The 16,777-nt window shown below is 34.6% G+C and overlaps 1 protein-coding gene across 2 annotated transcripts in view; it reads left to right on the top strand.

The window, feature by feature from the left end:
• The window catches only part of LOC108367428 (protein nubbin-like), a 151,546-nt gene that overhangs the window by 21,654 nt on the left and 113,115 nt on the right, over positions 1-16,777 (top strand). Inside the window, exon 2 of one of the 2 annotated variants that reach the window (XM_017622041.1) lies at positions 6,740-7,858. In XM_017622041.1, coding sequence (XP_017477530.1) covers positions 6,823-7,858 — 1,036 coding nt within the window. In that variant the 5' untranslated portion in view covers positions 6,740-6,822. Of the gene's footprint in view, positions 1-6,655; positions 7,859-16,777 lie in introns of those variants that run through there. The other variant, XM_017622047.1, reaches the window with a different exon arrangement.

Raw genomic sequence — 16,777 nt, 5'->3', positions numbered from 1 at the left:
GTCACTAAAGCCAACGCATAGGACTTCTTTTTCCCACGAAAACTCCAAGAGGCGCCTCATAAGATGTTTTCATTGTCCATGCCTCTGCGCCATATACCAGCAGGGGAATTATGTGTTCAAAGTAGCACTTTTTGGGAAGAGCGACTCTCCGTTGGATTTCAGAGCTGACATTATTATTGGTGTTAAAGCTGCTTCCCTAATAAGCAGAGATATCTACTTTCCAAAACCATAACCGTCAATATAGCGCTAACTGTGTTTTTGATTAAAGGAGATACTTCGTTGTGCCCTACTTTAGGCAATATCGTCCACATCGTAAAATGAGCCAAATTGTAGAATGTGGTAGATTTTAAGCTTTCGGTAGTAGATGTGGTAGAAATGGAATTTAGCAAAACATCTCCCAGTCCGCACAATGAATAATTTCATAATTTTCAAGGCGGTGCTAAGCGCAATGTGTATGCCAAATTTGGCCGAGGTCCGCTAAGTCGTTTTTTAGATACAAATATGATACATTCTTTTTCATATCGGACACCAAATTTGGTGTCACACTTTCGATTGGCTCCAATTTTTTTTATGGGTTCTATACATGAAATAAGCTAACACGTGTTCGAGGAATTTTTTTCACTTTTATCTTTGGAGATATGATTTGGCAAAGTTTGCATTTTTTCGTGATTAATCATGTAACAGTTGAACTTTTTGAAGTTGATTTGCATAGTGGAGACCAGTAAATTAGGGATTTTAAAGTATACCAGTAATCCCTGTTTAAACATGGTAATATGTAGTACTAGCTTCCAGCATAAGAACATCCACCAAGCTAAATGGCTGTCTCCAGACCGAAAAACGAGAAACCAAATCGACCACGTTGTGATAGACGGAAGGCATGCTTCCAGCGTTTTAGACGTACGTACACTCCGAGGGCTAAACATCAACTCGGACCACTATCTTGTTGTAGCCAAGATATGCACCCACCTTTGTGCAGCAAAAAATGTGCGCCCAACAATGCAAGGAAAGCTAGAAATAATACAAAATTTCTTAAGTTTATTTTCGTTTCATTCGGAATCGATTATCGTGGAATGAGCCTTAAGTTGCTTTATTTCGGCAATTTTTATGCAATTGTCTCATTCCACGGTAATCGATACCGAATGAAATGAAAACAAACTTAAGAAGTTGAGTGTATTATTTCTAGTAAGTAAGAGTAAATAAATCTAACTTTCAATACTGAAAGCCAAAATTTCGAAATTTATATCAAAATCAGATATTTTTATACTTTAGGGTGTACCATTTACAAACTCAAATCAGAGGTTAGTTTTCTTCAAAACTGACAAGACTGACTTTCGTAGTCTATTTTCTTTTTTTAGCATTATTTAAACGGTCAGTGGAGAGAACAATTCGTCATCATTGCAAAAGTGTAATTTGTAAGTTTTTCGTGCAAGTACTAAATATTTTATTATATATTGAAGTAAAGCATATTTCAATGTCACGCCCGTCACAAAATACACAAACTAGTTTTGAAGGAAAACACATCTTGGATAGTGTAAAAAAGCTAACGAAAGTAGCGCTAAGACATAGGCGAATATGTGCGAATTGCTTTCAAGTGTTTATATGCTTTTATTTTCGTAAAAAGAACATATTATGTTGGTCACGCCCGTCACATGTCACACACCCCTCACAATTTAAAGTTTGACAAATATCAATAAATACGGCCACGGACTGCTACCGTTACTTATCTGCTAATCTGAAATGTGTCATATATCTGTTTGTGATCAGCGATGATAAAGCTAATCATAAATATGTTGCTCGAGCGATGGGAAAACTTAAGCTATGCAGTCACGGATAAAAAGAAACCATTACTTCACTTCTCATTATTGCTACTACCTTTAGATACGAATATCCTTATTAATATTAAAAATCCGAAAGTGAATTTGTTTGTTTGTTACGCTTTCACGCTTTAAGGCTGGTATGCAGCTCTCAAGAAATCGGTCAAGAAAAATTGGCCATTATTTCGTGTGTGTGTCCAAGGAATTTTGACAGTTTTGATACTTCACAGCCTGTTGCCTCACGCTTTCCTCAATAAATAATGGAACGGGCATATATTTCTGTTGCAAACCTGGGTTGCCTTGTGCTCTTTTTTCACACAAAACTTTAGAAAACTGTAGTAAAAAGCGTAGCAAATTTCTCAAGAACTGCGTACTGCCTGAAGGAAATTTGACTTAAGAAAATTTCTTAGCCATTTCTTGTACGTCATTTTGTATAGAATTTTAGCTTTTCTTAAGAACTGCATACAGGCCTTTAACTACTCAACCGATCATCATGAAATTTTGTAAGCTGGTGTCATTTAGGTCACCTTCAAATATAGGTTAGATTTAATCTCGATTAGACTTATATAAACGGAATTTTTCATAATCCATATCTCAGGAAATATTTGTGATAGAGTACTGGAACTTGTTATGGGGATATATAAAATCAGTTCCATACTCATGGAGAAGGGCTGCCACCTGTTTGAAAAAGTAAATTCAGTTTGAATTAACCTTTAACTATGGAGGTGAATTTTTTGGACTAGTCTATGACCTGGTGGTAAATTTTACCCCTTCGAATTTCAGTTAGAAATTTGAATGCAAACTGGCCATTTTATAATTATTTTTCCTTTTAAACTAAGCTACTAGATTTTTAAGCTAAAATAAATACAAAATTTTATTTTTCTTTTAAAATCAACAAAAGTCCCACTTTATTTCACAAGGCTTTTATTATTCACAAGAACGAAAACATCACATAGTAAACTTATAAAAAAGAGTAAAATAAAAATTAATTTAAAGCTTAAGGGGCATCTTTTCTCAGCAAAAAATATATATTTAAAGAAATACAAGAGATTATATTAAAAAAATATAATTGTAAAAAAATACACGTCAATCTTCCTTGAAAAAAAAAGTTGCATAAACGTTGAGGAGTGGTAATTTTTACACCAGCATCAGCATTGCTCCGCCCACGCTACATCTTCCACAGCAAAAACGTAACTGATCAATAATGACAACGAAATGAGAAGATACTGAGAGAATCAAGTTACTGGAGCGCAACATAGGAGAGTAATTCAAAAAATTTAAAGGAGGGGTAAATTTTACCAGCACCTCCACAGTTAAAGGTTAAAGAAATTATTTATTTGAAATTTGTATAAAAATATGGGTGTCAGACGAAAGATGCCTAAAAAGGTTGTAGTTTTAAAAAGTCAAATTTAAATAAGTTATACGCAAGCTATCTGAAAAACTAGAGAAACAAAGATTGCCAAGAAAACTTTAGATTAAACATTTAGAATATTATTGAGGTGTTTTACAAGGATTGCCATCCGTTTAAAAATTAAATTCAATTAATTTAAATGAATTACTTACACAATATGGGTGTCAGGCGAAAGGGGTTTAATAAGTTTTTATAGAATGACGAAAGAGGTTTCAGTACGTAGTTTAAAATGTTAAATTCAAACTATTCACTAATTTCAACGAATTATTACAATGTGTGTAGCAATGGAAATGGGATTGAAAGGACTTCATCCAGTGTTGCCGTTTTGGTTACTTTTAACCAATTTTGGTTATTTTTTTCTTGGCTGTTAAGTTGTTAAGATCTTTCCCGTTTTGGTTATTTTTTAATATTTACTGTAGTTTTTAATTGACCTGTCGATGTATGTACAATAAAAAAGGGATTTGGTTATTCTTTTCCCATTACTGCTTACTTTATTAATTTAGGTTAAGTTTAATAATAATAATCTTATAGCAAGTAGGTTCAGTGAAAATACCATTCCACAGTTTTGGAAAAATCGGGTTTTCGCGCTTTTGTAAAATTTATTTACCATCGTATAGGCAGTACTACGTTTGGCGTATACCCGGTATTTCGCGNAAATAATGGAACGGGCATATATTTCTGTTGCAAACCTGGGTTGCCTTGTGCTCTTTTTTCACACAAAACTTTAGAAAACTGTAGTAAAAAGCGTAGCAAATTTCTCAAGAACTGCGTACTGCCTGAAGGAAATTTGACTTAAGAAAATTTCTTAGCCATTTCTTGTACGTCATTTTGTATAGAATTTTAGCTTTTCTTAAGAACTGCATACAGGCCTTTAACTACTCAACCGATCATCATGAAATTTTGTAAGCTGGTGTCATTTAGGTCACCTTCAAATATAGGTTAGATTTAATCTCGATTAGACTTATATAAACGGAATTTTTCATAATCCATATCTCAGGAAATATTTGTGATAGAGTACTGGAACTTGTTATGGGGATATATAAAATCAGTTCCATACTCATGGAGAAGGGCTGCCACCTGTTTGAAAAAGTAAATTCAGTTTGAATTAACCTTTAACTATGGAGGTGAATTTTTTGGACTAGTCTATGACCTGGTGGTAAATTTTACCCCTTCGAATTTCAGTTAGAAATTTGAATGCAAACTGGCCATTTTATAATTATTTTTCCTTTTAAACTAAGCTACTAGATTTTTAAGCTAAAATAAATACAAAATTTTATTTTTCTTTTAAAATCAACAAAAGTCCCACTTTATTTCACAAGGCTTTTATTATTCACAAGAACGAAAACATCACATAGTAAACTTATAAAAAAGAGTAAAATAAAAATTAATTTAAAGCTTAAGGGGCATCTTTTCTCAGCAAAAAATATATATTTAAAGAAATACAAGAGATTATATTAAAAAAATATAATTGTAAAAAAATACACGTCAATCTTCCTTGAAAAAAAAAGTTGCATAAACGTTGAGGAGTGGTAATTTTTACACCAGCATCAGCATTGCTCCGCCCACGCTACATCTTCCACAGCAAAAACGTAACTGATCAATAATGACAACGAAATGAGAAGATACTGAGAGAATCAAGTTACTGGAGCGCAACATAGGAGAGTAATTCAAAAAATTTAAAGGAGGGGTAAATTTTACCAGCACCTCCACAGTTAAAGGTTAAAGAAATTATTTATTTGAAATTTGTATAAAAATATGGGTGTCAGACGAAAGATGCCTAAAAAGGTTGTAGTTTTAAAAAGTCAAATTTAAATAAGTTATACGCAAGCTATCTGAAAAACTAGAGAAACAAAGATTGCCAAGAAAACTTTAGATTAAACATTTAGAATATTATTGAGGTGTTTTACAAGGATTGCCATCCGTTTAAAAATTAAATTCAATTAATTTAAATGAATTACTTACACAATATGGGTGTCAGGCGAAAGGGGTTTAATAAGTTTTTATAGAATGACGAAAGAGGTTTCAGTACGTAGTTTAAAATGTTAAATTCAAACTATTCACTAATTTCAACGAATTATTACAATGTGTGTAGCAATGGAAATGGGATTGAAAGGACTTCATCCAGTGTTGCCGTTTTGGTTACTTTTAACCAATTTTGGTTATTTTTTTCTTGGCTGTTAAGTTGTTAAGATCTTTCCCGTTTTGGTTATTTTTTAATATTTACTGTAGTTTTTAATTGACCTGTCGATGTATGTACAATAAAAAAGGGATTTGGTTATTCTTTTCCCATTACTGCTTACTTTATTAATTTAGGTTAAGTTTAATAATAATAATCTTATAGCAAGTAGGTTCAGTGAAAATACCATTCCACAGTTTTGGAAAAATCGGGTTTTCGCGCTTTTGTAAAATTTATTTACCATCGTATAGGCAGTACTACGTTTGGCGTATACCCGGTATTTCGCGCTGAGCGACGATATAGTTCAATAAGTCCAATTTTTAGTTGTTTAGTCTTAATCTTAAAATATACTCAATGTGGTTGTTCACGCTGATTAGGTATTTTATTGATTCTTACAAAGAAGTTGGAAACTGTGTACCTATGTACTTGTTTAAAAACGTCATTTAGAGTCTGGTAATGTTTACGAAGATATTTACATTCATACATATGCATCTAATACGGGAAGACTGAATTTCTAAAATATGTACTTACATATTACAGCCTTAAAAGGATTTACTTTTCAAAATGCAAATAAATGATTTTCTTTGGTTTGTAAACTTTTTCTATACGTATTATATAAAAGAACTTGTGATGACCTGAATTGTTAATCTAATAAAAAATTTGGTTATTTTTCCTTACATTTGGAACTTTTTCGTCTAATCTTGGTTAGAAAGTTCTTAGAGCGGTGGCAACACTGACTTCATCTCCAAACTACATGTTAGGGGGTCGTCACCTGTTTTAAAACTAAAATTCAATTCAGAATATAAGTTAATTGAAAAAGTATCACAAAAGAGAGGTTTGAGTTTTAGATTGAAAATATTTTGAAGATGGTTAAACAAAAATTTAAAATCTTCTATTTTTGGCATAGTTTAAGTATGTTGAGTTTTATTGAAATAAATTACACTCAGCGAAGCGGCAGAGGGCGATCTAGTATATTATAATATTTCTCCATATGGTATGGAAGATTTTTATAGATTGTCCCTATGTACGTTCGTTTGCGGTATATAATCGTAAATACGCTTAATTTTTACTTCTCTACATTTTTTCGGGTACCCGGATAATTACCATACTGTCCGGGTACCCGGTTTACGCGGGCCACTCGGGTAGTACAATACCCGGGTGAAATCACCAGCCCTATGTCGTACTGAATATTTTCATCTCCATTAAATCTCATATTTTTACAAAAGCTTTAATGGATATGAATGTTTGTATGTGCACAGTATGAAATATATTTGGACTAATTACACACCAGATTTAGTCAATAACTAAATTAACTATTTTTTGTACTTTGTTTTCCAGACTAAGAATCTAAATGAGAATAGGATCTTACGCGGAATGTCTGGTGTTGTTTTAGCCAAGTAGTCGCTAAAATTGTTGCCGGTATGCCATTGTTGCTAGCAAATCACCAGACGAGTATTGTTGCTACTCAAGTGGCTTACGGAATGTTACTGGATTACAATAATCTTTACGTGATGAATAGAATAAATGCTGATGACGAGCACTGCCGTAAATATTCCAATGATTTGTCGGCGTGTAGGGCGATGGACGAGGCGAAAATGTGCTTTCCGGCCGACAATGAGCCAAAGTCGCATGCGGCTGCGGAGATATTTTCATATCAACAACACTGTGACTCATACTACTACAACCCACCACGAAAACAATTGCTCCAACAGCAACAGCTGTCAACACAAAGTGCCGGTGCCGGTAGTAGTCCAACACCGTTGCAGCATTTAAATAATATTTTTGGCTTAAAAGTTCCTACAGCAACGCCCGCCTCGCTAAGGCTATCAACAGCCGATATGCTTGATGCGAGTAATTTTCAGTATTTGACCGCTGCTATGCAGTCCGAACGAGAACAATACGAAAGGCTATGTCGCGACTTCTATGGTGAGAAGGTGCCACAGGTCGCAAATTGCAATTCTGAAGAGCTTCCACAGCAACATAAACAGCAGCACCACCATCCACTACACAAATCCCTGCTGTCAATGTGTACAACTGACGTCATGGCTGCTGGCCTGCCGAATCAATTGATACAAGCGCCAGCCGCGGCGGCTATGTCGTCCAAAACTGGGACAAAAAGGAGAACAAAAGATTCGGTGCTTTCTGCGTTGATATTTGAAGGCGATACAAATAATTCATCAATGAATATAATTCCGCGGCACGCAGCTCTATTAGCAGCATCGTCGACTGGTAATGAAATAAGACACGCTACTCCGAAATTGCCCGCAGCGACAACAAACGCGGCCACAATAGCCACCGCAGCAGCCAACAAAGCCAGAAACAGAGTCAGAGCCAAGAGTGCGCTAGCGGTAGCCGAAAAGCCAGAAATGGTAGCAGTAGAGGCGGCATTGACGATACAGCCGACAGCGATTTCCAGTCAAAATGAGCGAACCATAAGTGGCATGCAAAACTTTAATGGTCAGTGCACAATTTTTTACTTTCAAACATACTTAGGTATACTCATCAAAATATGTATACACCATAGCATGAGATCTCATTTATGTGCTACTTATAGGAAAATACGATTTTTAAAGAAATTATTTTTTTCGCATATGCATTTTTTATAATTCTACAAAATATTGGTATCAGAATATACTTACATAAGTATATCTTTTCAAAACGCCCTTTATAGTAGGGCAGCCCAAGAGGGTATTCGGGCATTTACTCGAGCGCGTCAGATTAACATGTGCATGCACCCTGTTGAGTACCTCTGCCAAATCTAAGCCATCTATGTAGAGCCGCGCGCATAGGAGGCGATCGGAATAGTAAAAAAAAATTGATAGGTGCATTTACTCGAGCGCGTCAGATTAGGAAATAGTGGGTTAATTACATGCTGAAGAGTGTGTATTTCAATAATCTGATGATTTGAGCGTGACGCAATGGATTGGGAGGGTCACAAATTTGCAAAAAAAAAAAAAAGAAAACGTTACCTGGACATTCTCGAGCGCGGTCAATATTTTTTTTTATTATGAAGCAAACAGCTGAAGGATAACGGGAAGTATATAATTTGACGATTTCCACAAGCCGGAGTGACGAAAACCGTCAACAAAGATTGTCGTGTACACTTGCTGTTTTTCAAAACTACTACAGATTTTTTTTTACGAAATTTGTTATTTTTTGATTTGTTTGCTGTTTCCGTTCATATTATTTGTCACAGTCATATGACTGTAAGTATACCCAGCGGACCAAATGCTCGCAAATGATACCAGTTGCGAGTGAAATGTGAGAATTAGCCCTAACAAACTCTCACTAAAGGCTCGTATGTTGCTCCGCTGTATATGTATAAGTACATACGTATGTATGTGCATTTGCGAATCAAATCCTTTATCTAAATTTCAGCTGGGCGATGAAATTACATTTGTAATTAAGTGCGTCTACGATTACGATTAATTTAATCCCAGTCTCAAAATAGTTTGAATTAGGATTGAAATAATCGTAAATCGAAGGAGTATTAGACTAAAATTATATTAAGAAAAATTAATAGCACATGATGTAAATTTTAGCTCAACAAATATCAGTTCAAAATTACTTTTTTAACTTGTGTATGTGAATTTTACTCATTTCTTATCTAAAATCACTATTTTCAGGTAATTTTGAATACGGCAACCTTAAGTTTACTTACATATACATGAAAAAATGTTAAACTCCGCTTCCTTCTTGCTCATTCTTTTTATAGTATTTTAGTATACATAGTATCACGCAATCATGGGCGATCAAAGCACTCGTGGTGTTACATGAAATATATCCTTTAAAATTTTACTAAATAATATGCTGTGCATCTCAGAAACGAAGTTATTTTTTTAAACCGTCAGATTAAGAAAACCCCTCCAGATAATCGTCAGATTATGGAACAGCACGACCAGGGCATCGAGATGAATCTTCTGTATGAAAATCTGACGCGCTCGAGTAAATCCAAACGGCGATTTTTTTGCATCTTTAAGAAGACGCCACGATTATTGAATGGGAGGTTCATTGGGGTCCATTTAACATCCCTTGTGAATATCTGACGCGCTCGAGTAAATTTGTTTGTCACCCATTTTTGACCCTTCCGTACGCCCAATCCCACCATGCAGACCGGCAGATTAGCATATTTCCGTCATTAGAAACACGTTTGATTTATTCAGTATCAATATCTGATGCGCTCGAGTAAATCCATGTAACTGTTTTTTTTTTACATTTTTGAAGCCTGTATATCCTCAGCCCACCGCTGGAAGGAAAAACATCACACGCCCTTTTTTTCTTCCCATCATATAATCTTCAAAATCCAACACGTCAAAATGACGCTCGAGCAAATTCCGATTTAGCATCGTGGGCTCCCCTACTGTTACTTCTTTTCTACACGATTTTCCAGAAGTTTGCTATTCGGAAAAAAATTCAATTATTCAACTCAAAATAAACAATAAAATATGTACATATTATACGTGTATGCATGCCACAGTAGATTTGCATTTTATTACATACATACATATATCCAGCAATGAAGCCCAGAATTATCTTATTAAAATGCAATTATCTGCTTATACATATGTGTTTATTATTAATGCAATATGTAAATTATTATTGAGTTCAGCCTTGCTAAAATTAATAAACTTAAGCAACAAACTTTTTTCGCACACCATCATAAAATCATAAACACATTCATGTGTTTACACAGATATATGCAGATAACATGCCCTGCAAGAAATTTAGAGCTGTTGAGTTTAAAAAGAAACTTTTGTAGAAAATTCGAACTAGTCTAATCTTATAAGGTGTGCCTCAGTAAAATAAAGGTGTTTTAATTGACTTAGTGCAATTTGATTTTGAAATATTATTGAAGAAAAATTCAAAGCTTGGTATTATATATGCATACGATATTTATTGAGTCTGTGTACAATTTTTAATTGCAAAACTCCAGAAAATGAGCAAAATTTTACCTTCATTCTTAATTCTGAACAGAGCTTCATTTATAGCCTATATTTTAATTGTAACAAGAACTTAGAATCTCAAATTAGACAGGCCGACAAAATTTGACCATAATTTCAGAATTCCTCTGTTGGCTCCGGTGTAAAAGATATCCTAACCTAAAAGTGCAAAAATAGCTGTTTCTACCTATATTTGAGGTTATGTAGCATCACAGATGCTGATGTGATCCCAAAGCCATCTTTAAGTATAACCCTTACGTTTCAAAATGTCGTTGAGTTTGTTAAAATATCTTTTATTCTCGTCGAAAGTTTTTTTTTTTGAACTTTTCGGTTATGTATACTTGATATACTTGTATGTAGTGGAAAAAAGTTTACACAACTAAAAAGTTATAGATACGATTTCTCGACGAGATTAAAACATACTTTAACAAACTCAACGGCGTTTTGAAGGGTAAGGGTTATGCTTTAAGGTTCCGTTAATGGTTTTGCGAACAAATAAATTTTTCTGATGCTACATAACCTCATAAAGGGGAAAACAACGATTTTTGCACCTTTAGGTTAGGATATCTTTTAAACCGGAGTCAACAGAGAAATTATGAGTTCATATTCTAATTTAGCGCACCGAAAACCTTCGGAAAAGTATATACAGGTTTCAAGTTCTGAAACCTTGTCGGCCTGTGGTATTGTCCCAAGATGAACAAGAGTATAGAAGTTACTCTGTATGGTCTTGCTGCACCAGATTGTATACTTATGTAGTTATATTGGATTTATGGTGGTCCTATGGCTATAATACATATTTTGTTCTGATGACGTTAAAACGTCCAAAATTGAATTTCAAAAACTTAAACAATATTCCAAATGTTACTCAGAATTATAAGAGATCCGAGTGCCATATTTCATCTAAAACCGTGCGGCCGTTTCTGAGCGAAAAGCAGTCTCGCATAGTGCATATTTTTAATTTCAACAAATTTAAATCACCCTATACCGATGGAAATAGTTCTTAATCAAAAAATAAAACTTTATCACCAGGGCCGAAGAAAATAAGAAAGAAAAAATCCATTTTAAGCGCTTAGATAAGCACTAAAACATTGGTAAATATGCTTGCAAATATGCTCGCTAAACAACAAAATTGAGTGTACAGTTTACTGTTTTTTATTCAGTTTATTTCGAGGATTGAAAAATTATAATGGGCAATCAAGTGTTGCTTGATATTCTGAAATAATAGAGATCTGCACTGGTCGTATTAATTTCTTTTAAATATTCGTTATTCTTCATTTGAGATAAATGGTTTTTAATCTTTTCAAAACACCAGTGCCTTCCCGTAGAGACAAACCATTGGTTTACAATTTTTGTACCCAAGCAGAAAGCAAATAAGCAATTCCAAGCAAAAGCTTAAATCTTTCGGCCCTGTTTATCATATATCTACAGGCTGAGATCTTTAATTTGACCTGTTATTTTTGAAATTTCTTTTCAAAAGTATTCTCAAACTAAAATCTTCTTAATTCTCTTTCGTCTGATATTGTGATATGTGTGTGTATTTCAATAAACTGATGAACTAATTTGAATTTGATTGCTCGGACAAATGGCAACCCTCCTAAATAAAGGTCACAAATAAAGCATTTTCAAACCTTTTTCGATTGATACCCATCTTTTAGTAATAAAATAAGGCTGGCGCAATCGCTTCAAAAATGTTTGACAATGTAAGATGTCCACTCCAACAATCCCACAGAGCTCTCAATCCAAGCAATTGATTTTCCCCTTGAATCGAAACGCAAGATTCCCGTAAGGGTCCCAGGGACACACTATAATTACATTTGTTAGATGTTAAATTTTTTTTCGGTTTTTAAACTGTAGAATCGTGTTTCTTGTTTCAAATTCTATAATATTAGTGTAATAAAACGCACGAAATTTTTGTTTGGAACAAATCCGTTTTTTTTCGAAAAACACAATTTTTGACCAATTTTTTTAAGGTCAAGGAGTAGTTGTAGGCAGCGTTGCCACCGATACATTTTTTTCCTACCAAAATTTCCTACCATAACCAACCAAAACCTACCAAACATTTTTTTTTAGTTTTAATATTTTTTTTCTAACATAACATTTAGAAAAACTAAAACACAGCTAGTACAATAAAAGCAAATTAACTGCGTATAATGTTTCATTTTACTGTGCATATATACATATCGTCATTAGATACAAATAAAGGCGCGAGCTCAAAAGTTGACAGCGAAAAAAGACGCGTAAAAAAATTTCGGCGAAGAAGGACTCTTAACATAGGCGAGGGCAAAGAAAGACGCGTTAACCTATTTGACAGCGAAGAAAGACGAACAAGACTTATTTTCGACTATGTTTGCGAGTATACGAATTCCCCATGTTCACGCTTTTTTATCGCAATTTTTTTTTCACGCATCCTTTTTCGCCGTCAAAACACCCGAGCGTCTTTATTCGTGTCAAGTGACTATATTATTATTATTACGTCGGAGATACCCGCGTTGCGACGTAAGAAGATATATTGTGCTAAATCCTAATTGTAATCTCTCCAACCTTAGGCTATTTAAAAAGCTCAGCACGTTGGTTAATGCCATTTTCCAAATTTTAGATGGAGAAGACAATCCTTCTCCAAGGTGCATCAATCTACTATTCATGCTTCGTGGATAGGCACAAAGAATATACTCTGGGGTTTTCCTCACCGGCCCACAAAACCTACCTCCTGAAAAGTTGTGAATCTCTTTGATTGTCTTATTCCCTTCGACTTCCGCCAGCGTGCAGCAATTCCCAGCTAGCTCCTAAGTAGGTCTGCAGTGTATCCTTTAGATGTACCGCAGAAAGGCTCGGAACCATGCAAACTTATTGGGCTCTTTGCAAGACAGTCAGCCCTTTCGTTGCCTTCAAACCCTTCATGTCCCTGAACCCTCCACAGCGGTACGCTATTGTGGGCTCCCAGGTGGTTCAAGAGTTCAAAAGCCTTGATGCCGTTTTAAAAGACTCTAAGGCTTCTAACGCTGCCTGAATATCTGGCATAATATTTATTCTGGCCTCATTTGCCTTCTACGATAAAATTCGTGAACACAGACTTCGATTGCGAAGACCTCCGCCCAGAATATGGTTGGGTACAAGCCCATTGACAGACTTTCCTGGAATCTTGGTCCAAGTACGCCGTAAAGTATATATGGATGTTCGTATTGTATATTGGCAATAATAAGGGTATATGTTTGTACTGAGGAATCATGTTTGCGGCCGCCGTTATACAAACGGCCGGTGAAATATTCATGTAAAAAAATTGCTAAAATGTTTGGAGATACATATTTTCTATTTTTCTCAAATAACTATTACTCGTAGTCACAAAACCTACCAAAATCCAATCGAGCCTACCAACCTACCAAATGGAAAAAAACTTACCAGTTTTGGTAGGAAAAGCCCATGTTTGGCAACACTGGTTGTAGGTCAATGGCAGTATTTTTCTGTGAAAGGGAATAACATGAGCTTTCAAAGCTATTTCGTGTCATATCAAAAAATTGCTTCTGTCGAAAGCGCTACGATTAATTCGCATGGAGTGTTCAAAAAGCACACTGTGGGACGCCAGTAGCGGCGCTATTGTATGTGCTATTAGGGGTACAATCGAAGCGCGAGATACCAGTAAGGGTACCATAATAAAATGGCGCTTACACATATGTTAGTGTTGGCCGAGCTTCTCCTCCGATTTGTGACGTGGAGTGATGTTATCGCACAAAGGGGAGGAACTTACAGTTTTACGCCAACTCAGAACGGTGATTGCATTTTTATGAGAAGCTGTTTTTCACGACAGAAATACACTCGGAGGCATAGTTGCCAACTTGGTGCTTTAAGCACTAGATTTAGTGCTTTTTGAAAATTAAAACGCCAAAAAAAATTATTTAGTGCCTAGTGCATTTTTTAGTGCTTTTTTTCTGAACTAAAATTACTCCGATATAGTTAAAACCTGAAATAACTTTTAAATATTTAAAGCTGTGGCAGCACTGGATTTACAAAAATCTACAAATTTAAATGCATTTAAATACAACCATGATTGATAAAAAGCTGAACTTGCAAATTCACCTTGTTCAATTCTATTCGCGTTGAAAATGATAGTAGATATGCGAGTAAGTTAAGTTTATATTTCTTTTTTTCTTTTCTAATTACTTGTAAAAATTTTTATTTTTGTACCACCTGATTAAAACACATCGTTTCTTGGTGCTGAATCCAAATCTGGCCGCACAATTACTCGAGCACTGGAATTTTGAGATATCCTAACCTCAAAGTGCCAAATCACGGTTTTTGGCGATATTTGAGGTTATATAATGAAAACATAAATTTTTTTTGCTCATTTCTACTTAGGGCATGATTTTCGTTTGTTGGGATGCGATTTTTCTTTCTTGAGATATATCAGTTTTAATGTGCAGTACTTCGGTATTACCTCGTAAGCATGAGTCATTATAGCATGTGGCTTTTCAATCGTTATGAGCGAAAAAGTTTTGTTTATTGATTTATGTATGCATTCTTGTAAATATTGTTAATTTTTTGTTTTTGTTAAATACATACAAACTGTTATGAAACAAGTAATTTTTAGCAAAAAAAAACCGACTTCAACTCTCATATAAAAAAAATATATATATATATCTCATGGACCACTGATCGGATCTTAACCAGATTAGTATGGGACCACCTCTGAGACACTACCTTTCCGATGCAAATTATCGAAATCGGTTGACGTGGTCCAAAGTTATGCGGTAACATATATAAGAAAAAATAAATAAAAAATTCCGACGAACTGATAACCTCCTCCTTTTTTGGAAGTCGGTTAAAAAGCATCCATTGATTCAAAACCATTTGGTGCTTTTAGTGTGGTAAAACGCTTTTTTTCCAAGTTTTTGGTGCTTTTTGAAAATCAAAAGTTGGCAACACTGCTCGGAGGTATGCCATTGCCTGCCGAGGAGCGATCGCTGTTAAGAAAAAAATATTTGCCTATTCTTTTGCGATGTTGCTTTGACCAGGGCTTGAACCCAGCGCCTGATGAGTGGAAGCGCGCACTGCTTACTACTACACCACAGCGGCCACTAACTATACAACGAATGCGATTTATTTAAAATAAGCTTTCGACATAAGACCAAGTAAAGACATTATATAGTATGGATAAAACTTGAACTTCATACATACATATGTACATTAGGGTGGCCCAGAAATACATAGGAAAATCAACTTTTTGAAGTGAAACTTCGTTCGCGGCGGTTAGTTGGTTGGGAGTAAATTGGCAAATTCAACGGAAATTGCACACGGAAATGGTTGGGGCTGAAACAAGTACTTCTTGATTGTATGCGCATGGTATTAATTTAACAAAAACTTGCTTATAAAAGTTTAAAGAATAACACTTAGAAAGAGACCAATACAATAATGAAAGTAAAGGTGAGTACGTACATAGATAAAGAAAAGGATAAAGGCAAAGGTAAAAATAAAAACAAAAACAAAGATGCGTAAAGATAAAGGCAAAAATGAAGATCAAGGTAAATTTAAACGCTTTACTTATAAAAGGGCAAAGGTGAAAGGAAAAAAAGTAGATGAAGAAAACGATAAACATAAAAGTAAAAAAAGGTTAATATAGAGAAAAAGATGAGCATGAGGATACCGATAAAAGTAAAGGTGAAGAAAGGGAAAGAAAGATTAAAATAAAGGTAATTATAGAGGAAAGGATATCGATAGAAACACAGAGACTCAATCTGGGAACTATTTCGAGATTCTTGAGATTTTCGGGATTCTCGGAACTTATCGATATATAATCGATATTTTTGTCGGATTTGTTATCGATATTTTTATTGATTTTGTTATCGAATTTTTTAATAGATTTTGTTATCGATATTTTTTATCGATTTTGTCATCGAAAACAGAATAACATAAATGTAATTAGAACGAACAGGGTAGAGATCTATTTAGATAGAAAAAAGACAAAAATTATAACCTTAAGCAAAAGCAGATGTACATGCATATGTATACAATAAAAACTACAAGCGTTCGAAGAGATTTAAACCAAGGAATGAAACCGAAACCCAAACCGAAACCGTAACCGTTTAAAACCGTTTCGTTTTTCAAAACCGAAACCGAAACCGTAACCGTTATCTTGACCTAAAAAGGAACGATACCGAAACCATTTCAATCACAGGTTTCAATCGGTTTCCAGAAATTTACAAAAATAATAAATAAAAATTTCTTTGAAATAAATGATTTATTTAACCAAAATCAGCAACATTTTGCTAAAATTCTTGTTAAGTAGTAAATAAGTATGGCAAGGTAACTTTTCGCAAAAATCTGCTGATGACTTTGTTGTTGTGAATCGATAATCGATTAATTTTATTTAAGTAGTTTCTTTCCCGTACGCAATGCGAGATCCCGCGTGTGCCCAAAATAGCCCAGAAATCATGCCTGTACTCAA

Source organism: Rhagoletis zephyria, unplaced genomic scaffold, assembly GCF_001687245.7.
Source record: "Rhagoletis zephyria isolate East Lansing unplaced genomic scaffold, Rhagoletis_zephyria_1.1 Rzeph_scaffold_00044, whole genome shotgun sequence".
Classification (NCBI taxonomy): Eukaryota; Metazoa; Arthropoda; class Insecta; order Diptera; family Tephritidae; genus Rhagoletis; species Rhagoletis zephyria.
Note: the sequence above shows the minus strand (reverse complement) of the source record. Positions and strands in the feature narration are given on the sequence as shown.